This window comes from Canis lupus, chromosome 27 (genome assembly GCF_011100685.1).
Source record: "Canis lupus familiaris isolate Mischka breed German Shepherd chromosome 27, alternate assembly UU_Cfam_GSD_1.0, whole genome shotgun sequence".
NCBI classification, from domain to species: Eukaryota; Metazoa; Chordata; class Mammalia; order Carnivora; family Canidae; genus Canis; species Canis lupus.
Genome location: NC_049248.1, coordinates 29138945 through 29150221, shown reverse-complemented (window position 1 = coordinate 29150221; position 11277 = coordinate 29138945). Strand labels below are relative to the sequence as shown.

The following is an 11277-nucleotide window of genomic DNA, read 5'->3' as shown; positions in this document are numbered from 1 at the left end:
TGCTTGGACGACCACCTCCCCTGTCGCCTCAAGCCTGAAACCGGGCACAGGTGTGCCGCTCCGGCAAACCCAGCTTCCGAAACTATCCCCCAACGGGAAATGGTGCGCCCCGAGAAGTCCGGGATGGAAAGCACGTCACGCAGCCCCACGTCGTCCCTCCGCCGCTAACCTTTCCGCCTCGCCCGCCCCGCCACGCCCCCTCCGCCGCAGCCTCCAGCCAGGGGGCGTTTGTTTACGTGACGTCAGCCGTAGTAAGCAGTCCCCGCCCCGTTTCCCTCCGGCCGCCTCGTTTCCCGCGCCGCGGCGCTTCTCCCCTTAAAAGGACAATAGAGGCCCCGGGAGCGCGCGCGGCCGCCGGGCCTCCTCCCCTCCCAGCCCTCGACGCGCGCGCGCCCGTATGCAAATAAGTTCGATTCAGGAGAATTTTGTACCGGGAGACGCGCGTGCGCAGAGGGAAAGCGGAATCTACACCTTCCCGGCCAGCGGTAGCAACTGCAGAACTGCAGGAGACAATCTTTCTAGACAAGGCAGTTGAGGAGGAGGGAGCGATTGGAGGGGGGGTTGGCTTGGCGTGCACCGCGCACCTCGGGAACGTTATTGCGCGTGGAGCGGCTGCCTTGGGGAGGTGAGTGACTCTAACCATTACTCTGGTGCAAAACTGTCTCACGAGGCTTTGATTTCAGAGTGGGGTTTTTTTTTTTTTTCTTCTTCCCCTTCTCTCTTCACCTCCCCCACCTCCCCCAGTCCTTCCACACACACACGCACACACACGCGCACGCACAGGAAGTTTTGTCTTGGAGATGGCATTGCTGGGAGCGGTGTTCTCGTGATCTTCGCAAACCCCCGGGTTCTTTTGTACACACATGTGTAGCGTGTCTTTTTTAATTGGGGAGGGACCTGGAGGCAAACCGAAAGTCTCGGGGTGGGGGAAGTGAGTGGAGGCTGCAGACGTGTGAGGAGTCGCCGGAGTTGAGGGATCCACGTTGAAGGTGACAATGACTTTTCTCAGCCGCAGTGTTCTCGGGCGGAGAGGAGCTGGGTGGTTGGAAGGCCCGAGAGAAAAACGACTTGCTGGCAATTGCGGAGGGGCCCCCGGGGGCTGGTGCATCCGCGTGGGCGCGCGCCCCGGAGTGGCCGGGCGCCGCGGCTGAACCGCGTGGTTTAGTTTCGTTGCGGGCCGCCCCCCCCCCCCCGCGCGCGTGTCGGAGGAGGGTGGACAATAAACGCCATCCGCTCTCGGAAACTTAAGTGGCCGTCCGCCTTGCGGGCTGGCGGGCGTGAGGGGGTTTACATCGGCCTCTGGCTCGGCGCCGGGGTGGCCGGAGCGCACGCGGCGTGGCGTTGTCTGCCGAACTCCGGAGGGATGCGGAGGCGACAATGAGAGCAACACGCGGCCGCTCGGAAGCCGCCGGGCTCCCCGACGCCGCTCCCCCGCCCCCCCCCCCGGACCGCGCCCAGGCGGCGCGGGGGGCCGAGGCGTCTGCGGAGCCTCAAGTTCTGCTCGCAATTTAGTCACCTGTGGCGTAGACGGGGGCGCCCCGGCGAGGGCTTTCCGGGGCGACCGTGTGCGGCGGAAGATGGCCAGTCAGAGCCAAGTTGACTCGGGGATGGAGGCGGCGGCGGCGGCGGCGCCGGGGGAGTGAGGGAACTCCGCGGGGCACCGCTTTTTTTGTGCGGAACATGACAGACCACGTGCTTGGGGCTGCGACCCCGGGGATCGCCGGAGGTCGGCGCGGGCGCGGGGCGCGGGGCCGGCCGTGGGCTGCGGGTGCTGTCGGGGCCGCCGGCCGGCAGGACAATGTGGTTCGCTGATGATGGCGTCCTGCCAGTTTAAAAAGCAGAGTGAAAGTCGCCAACTCTCCGCCGGTGCGGGGCGGGCCGGGCCGGCGGGCGTTTCTCCTCAAGGACACTGGAAAACTTTGATTAAATGGGTTGGCTGCTGAGGGAAGGACGGCGGCGGGCGGGGGGGGGGGGGCAGGCTCCGGGCGGTCGGGGCGCGGGCCCGGACCCTCCCCTCGGGTGATCGTCCGGCGTCTCGCCCCGGAGGAACCGTCCCGCGTCCCCGATGCTGCACGTAGGCAGCGCCCGGCTGGACAGAAAACAAAGAGCTGCATGTGCCCGTGCGGGCCCCGCCGGCGCTCGGGGGCGGCCGCCGGGCCGGGGGCCGTGCGGGCCGCCCCCCCCCCCGCCCCGAACTTCGGGCGACTTTCGAGAGGGGCTTTTGTCCCTCGGCCCCTCGCGGGGAAACTTCGGCGGCGCCGCTCGTGTGAGGTGCCATGCTGGTGCGCGGCGGGGCGGCGGGCTCCGGGCGGCCGGCGGGGCGGCGGGCTCCGGGCCCCGGCGCTGAGGCGCTGAGGCGCTGAGGCGCTGAGGCGCGGGCGCCGGCGGCCGAGGGGCCGGGAGGAGCGTGGCCCCGAGTTCTTGGCCCGTTACCCGCGGCCCGGAGCCTGCGTCTGGGAGGTCTGTGGATTCGCCTTTGAAGTCGAACTGTTGCCATGTTTGAATTACGTCAGGGCAAAGCCATGAGGAGGAACAAGCCCCGGCAGCGCGGCGTGCGGGAGGCGCGGCCTGCGGGAGGCGCCGGGCGGGCGGGCGGCGGGCGGCGGGCGCGGGGGCCCGTTGTTCCGGCGCAGGTGAGGGAGGCGGCGGCGAGGGACGCGGGCCACCTCCTGCCGCCGTCGCCCGGGCGAGCAGCTTCCACAGCAACTTTCTGCCCGACCCAAGTTGTATTTACCAACAAACCCACCGGGGAGCGTTTTTATTTGCTGCCGCCCTGCCCCTCTCTCTCTCCCTCTCCCTCTCCCTCTCTCTCTCCCTCTCTCTCTCCCTCTCTCTCTCTCTCTCTCCCTCTCTCTCTGTCTCGCTCCCGGCCGTCACCGCGTGCCTGAGGGGAAAGCGCGTTTGAGGGATGGGGGTGGGGGCAGGGGTGGGGGCGGGGGGGGCGAGGACCCGGGAGCGTCTTGGCTGCTTTCGGGGAAGCCGGTGCGTGCGGCGAGCGCCCCCGGCCCGTGGCCCGCGCGTCCGGGGGACGCAGCCCCGACGACACCCGAAAAAAAAAAAAAAAAAAAACAACCCACCGTGGGGAAGTTTCGGGGCTCCCCGTTGTCCTACAAAGGGAAGTGAGACTGTGGCTGAATCGTCGTGCCGCTGTTTTCTTTGTGTTTACGTGTGGGAGGGGGATCCGGGAGGGGCGAGGTTTGTTTTGGCTGCGGGTGGGGTTGGTTTCTTGGGGTGCCAGGGCGGTGCAGTTGGTTCGGGCAACTAGACCCAGTAGGGCTTCTTTGTTTTTATTTTCTCCGTCTTACCTGGGGTGACTTACTGGCGCTGGACGGACTCCGGAACGACTGATGAGACCAATAGGGACCCTGCGCGAGACGGTTTCACCCCGGCAACAACCCCCCCCCCCCGCCCCCACCCCTCACGTCGTCCTGAGGAAGGTTAAAACAAAAAGCAAAAAACAAAAAAAAACTTTTTTTCTTTCATTAATTAAAATTCTGAATTTGACCTTGTCATTAAAAGTACACTGCAAGCACCTGTTTTTTGAACTGGAGTTGGCCAGACTCGAAAAGCCTCTTAATAATGTATGTCGCAAAACCTTACACGTTTATTTAAGTTGGTCGACCTAAATTAAATTAAAGCCTGGGAGTTTGTTTCTGGTGGAGTTGGGAGAAAAGCCTGATGGCATTTAAAGTATTTATATAATGATTTGGGGAGGGGGGAAAATCTCTCTTAACCCTAAAGGTATGCCTGGCTCAGTGTTTGGTGATTGCTCACAGCGTTATCTTAGGATGACCTTGAAGAAGCTAGCACGCCGGGAGTTGGGCCTTTCTTGGAGATTTTATATGGGGGGTTGGGGAGGAAGCTGCTCAGGGGGAAGACACGGTAAAAGGCTGGCTATCTCTGCTAGCTTCTTCCTAGTTCCTGTGAACTAGGATTGACCTTCTGGTTACCCCTCTTAGATTTTCTTTTCAAGCCAATCCTTTTTTTTTTTTTTTTTTTTTTTTTGTTATGTGGCCCCAGGCATAGCTCAAAAATTATGCTGGTTTGACACATGGATGCTTCTTTGGTATTTGGGGTTTGCCTGCAGTCTAGACAACCGATAAGCAGCACCGTCTCTGCTGCTTCTTTCCTGATTTCTGATGCATTTGGATCATGTTTTAGAATCTAAAAGTGATCATTACCAAAAAATAATATCCATAGGTGCCACACCCAAACAAAAAAACCTGTACAAATTATGCTTTTCATTGTTCTGTTATTAAAGACCTATTTCTCTCAAGTTTTGGCTGACCAAAGTACAAATACTTAAGGCAGCCAATACTAGTGACAGTACATTTCTGAAGTAGATAGAAGGAACATGTTAAGAAAATGAAATGAAAAACTTTGTTTTTTGAAAAACTAACTTTATGACTTTCTTTGGGCCAGGTATTTCTCTGAGTTACTATTTAAAATGTGTAAGAGATGCTTTGTTAAGTAAGTTAATTCTTTGATTTGTTTTTCTTAATTAGTATTTTATATCTGGGATACAGCTAGAATTTCAGTGTTCTGGGAAATTTCAAATACAATAGAGTTTAGTAGTTTCTGTTTTAAATATCACATAATATGTGCAATGGAGATTTGATTTATCAAGATGAATGAATCCAGAGTGGGAAAGCCCCACAAAGTCTGCTGCCTGCCTTTTTGCATTACTTTTTGCTGGAGTTTGGAGATGAAGGGTTCAACAGTTAGTGTATTCTAGAACCTTGGTGGGCAGCAGGCCTCAAGACTGCTATTGCACAGTGTTCTTTACTCTGTAGGTCTGGAACCTGGATGGTCAGTTTATTTTCTCAGTTGTAATCAGGCCCTGGAAAAACCTGGCTCATGGGGCTCAGACTCTCAGCAGATTTATGTAAGAAAAGCAATTTGAGAATGGTTTTCCATGTAAAATGAGTTTTTCACTGGAGAAAGCTTAAGCTTATTTGAACCAATTTCATAAGCGGTTATGAGTACAAATTATTTACCATGCTAACACATAGTAGGTTGCTTTAAAAACAACTTTTTCCCCCCCATTAAGGGGAATTTAATTGGCTGAGAAAGAAGGGGAGTCATTTGTTGAGGTACTAGGTTAGTTGTTTGGAAATCTCAGGTTAAAATGCCTAGGTTCTAAAGCTGTGATCATGTTAAATAAGTCACTCTGTGGTCCAGTTTTCTCCTCTGCGGAACCGCTGTAATAATACCTACCTCATAAGGTTGTAAATAAGCAAGCAAGTAATGTGCTTAGTAAATACTGGCTGTTCTCACAACTTTGGGAAATAGACATTTTACAGGAGACAAAACTGAGGCCTGGGGCCGGTTACATTCAGTAAATATTGAGTGGAAAGAATGAGTGTCTTTAGCCCACTCTCCCACCTCCAGAAACTGGTTCTGGGAAGACATTGTCTTCTACACCAGGTTGCCTATCCAATTCTGATTGAACCATTTTACATCAGACTCTTGTGGAAATTGAGAAAATGCTGTTTTCTTTGTTCCTCGTTTCTCTTGTCCGCAAGAGTCCTGGATTTCCCACACTTAGTTTTGACTCTGGGAGGTTACAAATTGAAAACATTTCATTGTCTTTTGGCTTTTCAGTTTCTCTTTTAATTGAGTCTGCAACTAAGGTTTTCTGTATTATGGAAATGATCTGGAAATGCATTTAGTCCAAAAGAAGGCACTTTGTTTTCAAGGAAGGTTTTCTTTTTGCACCAGAAGTATGAAAGTTGCAATTGAACTAAAATCAAAAAATTCATTTCTAGCTTTGTATTGAGTTGTTTCCACCTATTATAAGTTTGATTTGTCTTAATGTAATTTTAATTTGGTTCGTGTTAATGTATGCTGAGTTTAAATAGCTCTCATTTTGAAATGCTTTTGCCCCACACTATTCTAATCTTCCCTTCCCCATATGCCTGCTTCAAATAAGCAAGAAATATTTTTCTGCCGATTGTTATGAAAGCATTGAATTATTTACTATTAATTTTCTGTAATTAAAGTAATTCACTTGGTTTACATTTCCTGGAAATCTTTGAACCTCACAAATTTTTTTCCTACGAAAGTCTGTGTACTTACTGACTCTTAAAAATGACTCCAAAAAAAAAAAAAAAAAAAAAAAAAATGACTCCAAAATACTCGTTTTTTTTTTTTAATGCACTTTATTGTGAACACCATTTCCCATTTGGTGCCCTTAAATATACCCTTCAGATCTGTTTTGCCCATCCCACTCTTCAGGTATTAGCAAATTCTGCCTGTATCTGTGTACCATGTACAGACAACACCTGGTTGTAATATAAGACTTAGTTCCTGCCCTGCAACACCTTACCATTGAGAGGAAGGAGATAATATATCAAACAAATATGTGAAAATCCTGTTAGGTATTATACAGGTATTGACAGCTTTTGTTTAAAAAAGAAAAATCCTAATTTCTGAGTTAAGGGGATAGAGGTAAAACCATCCCAAACAGAGATAACTTGAGTAGAGATGTGGCTAGTTGTTAAAGTTGGTTTGACACTCCTGGGATATCAGGATTCCAAGTTGGGAGCAGCTGGTAGGCAGGACCAGATCCTGAAAAGCTTTGCATTTCTTGCCAGGGAGTTGAGATATTATTCTAAAACACTTATTGACACCTTGGAAGAGATGATTGATGTTTGAGCTTTAGGAAGGTACCACCTGTTTGAAGGTTCTGAGAATGTCAGTTATGAGGCTTCAGCACCGTGATTAGGGGACCAGTAGGCAATAGGGACAGAAGGGACATGAACCAGAGAAGTGAAGGAAGAGCAGAATCTTTAAGAACTTTATAGTGCACATGTTGGGGGCCCTGCAGAGGATGAGAAGGGAGAGAGACCAGTTGAATTCCAGATTTTTTTGTGTGACTGTATAGGTGACAACTAAGATAGGTGAACACTAGAAGAACATGTTTTGGAGAGAAGATTACGTAATTAATTTAGAGTATTTAAAGGTTAGGACTTGGCCAGTCCTTGTGTTGATGCCTTATAGGTACTATTCAGAAATGGAAGAATCAGAGTGCTTAAATTTTTCTGAGGTTTGGGTCAGACCGGGTACATGCTACCATATCTCCTTTCTTAACATTTTCAAGTTCGGAAACAGAATGGCTCCATACCTTAAAAACTCCCTGAAAAAAAAAAAACAAGTTTCCCTTTTCTCACAAATCTGGGCTTAAAAGAAAACCTTCAGTAATCAGGATTCCCTGGGAAAGATAGAGATTTTATTTCTATGATGTACAAGTCTTATAATTCAAGGAAATAAGTGGGATACAGATTCTGGTATTTTCATACTCTTGCTTCACAGCGTCCCTGGAAAGTAGAAGTGAGATTTCACCCTAATATTGCAGAGAGGGCAAATAAAATTAGAAGTGACTTCCTATTGAATTGTAAAGACGAAAGCAGAAATAGACTTCAGCTTGACTCATTACAATGCCTTTTTCACCAGACTCAACAGTAGTTACATTTCTTAATAATCATCCATTCAAAGTAAATAAATACTATCTTCCCAACCTTTACAGTTTTCTCATGCACTGGAATCACTTTTAATCTAGAATTGAGATATACCCAGTGTTTTTTTTTTTTTTTTCATTCTATTAAAAATGGGAAGACCTAGTATTTTATTTTATTTTTACACTGTCTAAAACTCAGAGACCTGGATTTTTTTTTTTTAATATTTTATTTATTATTTATTTATTTAAGTCACAGAGAGAGAGAGAGAGAGGCAGAGACACAGGCAGAGAGAGAAGCAGGCTCCATGCACCAGGAGCCCGATGTGGGATTCGATCCCGGGTCTCCAGGATCGCGCCCTGGGCCAAAGGCAGGCGCCAAACCGCTGCGCCACCCAGGGATCCCGAGACCTGGATTTTTTATTTTTATTTTTAACCTATGCTATTTCAGTTGAAGTCTTTATTTCTGAGTTTGACCTCTTTCCTGTAGGATGAATTCTAGGTTCTTCTGAGTGTGGATTCCATAGGCAGCCATAATTAATACTTTACCATGTAATTTCTCAGAGACTGGGTGCATGTGTGGAGAGTCTTTGGCAAACAAGTGGGGTTGGTGTCCACAACCCTTTCTTAGTTTTTCTCCAGGCAGGTTAAAATTTGTTCCTTAAAAGTGAGCAAGTAAAGTAAATTCAGAAGTTTTGATGTTGGGATGTGGACTGGTCTGAAGGATGTAAGAGGGAATAATCATGTTCAGTTGCTTTGGCTTTCCTTAAGCTCTGATGAAACCGGTCTCATTATTGGGAACATTGCAGCCAAGTGGCCTAGCAGCATGAGAACACAAAAACAGTCGTCTTTGACTCCTTGTGAAGTGTTGCTCCAGTTACACTGTTAGCGTTTACTGGATCCTGTGCTTACAGGTAATTAAAGATAGCATACCTCTGACTAAAAATGGTGTCAAGGGTGACTTTAACAATCACAGCAACTAAAAGTTGCTCATAACTTTTGATCATGGGTGTTTTTCGATGCTTCTATCTCTTTTCGCATCATTTTGTTCTTTAAAGTTCAGCTCTAAAGAAATGCCATCTCTTTCACTTCAGAGTTGTCTTTGGTTGCTTGGTTCCTTTTGTCTTTGTTCACTGCTTCCTTCCCACTTTACAAATCTTTTGCATGTCTCTTCTCTGCAGCTTCCTTCCCATCATGCTCGATGTCCACTCTACTCTCTGCCGTGGAGTATATTTCCTAATGTGTATCTCTCCATCTGTATGTCTTTGAGGAAGTTTGTTTAAGCTCTCTGGGCTCTTTCAGATCCTTCTTTAGTTAAGTCAAGGTGTGCGATGGTAACTAAGGTTTTGGGGGCGTGGTGCTAGAAAGGAGGAAAGTGAAAGTAAACTTCCTTCATTCTTGCTCCCCTCAGAGGCAACCACTAGTTACTAGTTTTTAAAAACCTATTTTTAAAAAGCCAGTTTATGTATTTAAGGTCCCATTTTAAAAACACTATGAGATTGTACTGTATAGCTATTACTCGGGAGTAGAACAAGATATCTTGGATAGTTCCCACACTGTATATATGTCACAGATCTCTGCAATTAGGGGCTGAAACTGTATTCTCTAGTATGGAGGCATCATAATTTAACCAGCCTAAGAATTCATGGACATTTAGGATGCTTCCAGTATCTTGTGGGTTTGTTTGTTGGTTTGTTTTAAAGGTCTGTGTCAGTTGGTTTTTAGAAAAAGTGAGGATAAAAAAAAAAAAAAAAAAAGAAAAGAAAAGAAAAAAAAAGAAAAAGTGAGGATTAGAAGCTGTGGGATTTTGATATATTGAAAATGACCAAAAAAAAAAAAAAAAAAAAGACCCACTTTCAGAATACTTTTTTGGGAGGTTACACTCTTACTTGTTATCAGAATTTCATTTCCCAAAGTGGCATGGATAAGTTGCAATACTAACTAAAGTTGATTTATCATCCTTGGCGTACATACTTCTCTTTCAGTTTTTTTCTATCCAGTCCATCAAGTGGCATTTTGAGTTTTTTGAAAGGTATTTTTGAAAATAAAAAAACCCCTTTGCTTCCTGAATGGAATCTAGAAAGTGGAATTGGGGAAGTTATATTTAGAAGGAACTATTGGTGTTCTTCAAAGTGCACCCAAAAAGGCGATCCTATTAGATTTTGAATTTATCATAGTAAGACAAATCTCTATTTTCCTAAATGTTAAATTAATACCCCCGTAAGATTTAAAAGACAAGAATACCCTGGAATTAGGTTCTTCACCTCACTGTCTCCAATCCCATATTAAAAGGGTACTAAAAGCTTTAGAGTTTGCATTTCACTGTTCTTCATACTGTTTCCTTATAATTTTTTTTTTTTTTAATTTTTATTTATTTATGATAGTCACAGAGAGAGAGAGAGAGAGAGGCAGAGACACAGGCAGAGGGAGAAGCAGGCTCCATGCACCGGGAGCCTGATGTGGGATTTGATCCTGGGTCTCCAGGATCGCGCCCTGGGCCAAAGGCAGGCGCCAAACCGCTGCGCCACCCAGGGATCCCTTCATACTGTTTCCTGATTAAAGTCAAGCTTAAAATGAATTTAGTATTGTTAAAAGACCCTCTTTAAGCCTAGAATTATTTAACAAAACTTATCTTAAATAGCATCCCTTCATATTAGCTATTGTTATGAAGATTCCTTTTCTTTCCCATTTATATTTTATTGCACTCAGTAAACTTAACCTTCTGCAAGTTGAATTAAGTGTAAAATAGATATCATTTCTGCTGTTCGGCTTCATAATCTCATTAGGTTAGATTAGAATTGGTCCTTTTGATGGGGTTCCTGACTTGCTTAGACAATTGGTAGAGCATTGGACTCTTGATCTCGGGGTTGTGAGTTTGAGCCCCACATAGGGCACAGAGATTACTTGATGAATAAATAAAGGATAGAATTGGTCCTTTTGTATCTTTGATATACAGCATTGACCCCACTGTTTCCTTGTGTTAACACTAAGGTTGCAGTCCCCGTCTATTCATTAATTTGATCATGAGGTTTATATGAAGTGTGCAGCTTTAAAGTGGGGGGGGGAACCAATAAATTAATCAAATGTTTAGAATTAATTGTTGCAGTTTTTTAAAAATCACTTTTTGTTGTCTGTGTATGATATTTTGCTCATATAATCAGTTATTTCTTTTATGGTTTTTGCTGACTTAACTATTAATTTTAATCTTTTTAACTTTGGGAGATTGGATTAAGTTGGACAGAACAGTAAAAATTTGTGGCTATTTGGCTAATAGTGCCCAAAGAAATAATGTTAATGAGAGTGGCTTAAAACATGAGATGCTATATAAACAACTTTTTAAAAGATTTTATTTGACAGAGCACAAGCAAGGGGAACATGAGCTGGAGAGGGAGAAGCAGGCAGGGAGCCCTACGTGGGGCTCAGTCCCAGGACCCTGGGATCATGACCTGAGCTGAAAGCAGATGCTTAACCGACTGAGCCACCCAGGTGCCCATATAAACATAACTTTAAAAAAAAAAACCCAACTTGTTTAAAAGAGTTTAATCAGCACATTTATTGAGTACTTACTAAGTGATAGGGATTATTCTAGCTGCTGATGTTACAAAGATATATAAAGACAGGAGAATTCCTAACCTAGTCTATTTTCATTTTTAAAAACAAGCTTTTTGAATTCACACACCATAAAATTCACTCTTTTAAAGCGTACAATTCAGTGGTTTTTAGTATTTTTACAGAGTTTTGCAACCATCACCACTGTTCTAATTTTGGAAGTCAAATGGCACTTTTTAATGAGCATTTTAAGTCTTTCTGATTTTTTGGCT

General features: G+C 46.3%; 1 protein-coding gene across 7 annotated transcripts in view; it reads left to right on the top strand.

Moving 5' to 3' along the window:
- Positions 1–433: 433 nt before the first annotated feature.
- The window catches only part of SINHCAF (SIN3-HDAC complex associated factor), a 35384-nt gene continuing 24540 nt past the window's right edge, over positions 434–11277 (top strand). The window contains exons 1-2 of one of the 7 annotated variants that reach the window (XM_038577188.1): positions 1708–1726; positions 8228–8370. Coding sequence is in view for 1 of the 7 variants with exons in the window: in XM_038577185.1 (XP_038433113.1) it covers positions 1681–1726 (46 nt within the window). In the remaining 6 variants the exon portion in view is untranslated. Of the gene's footprint in view, positions 626–833; positions 990–1560; positions 1727–4107; positions 4471–7869; positions 8371–11277 lie in introns of those variants that run through there. The other 6 variants (XM_038577189.1, XM_038577186.1, XM_038577190.1 and 3 more) reach the window with 6 other exon arrangements.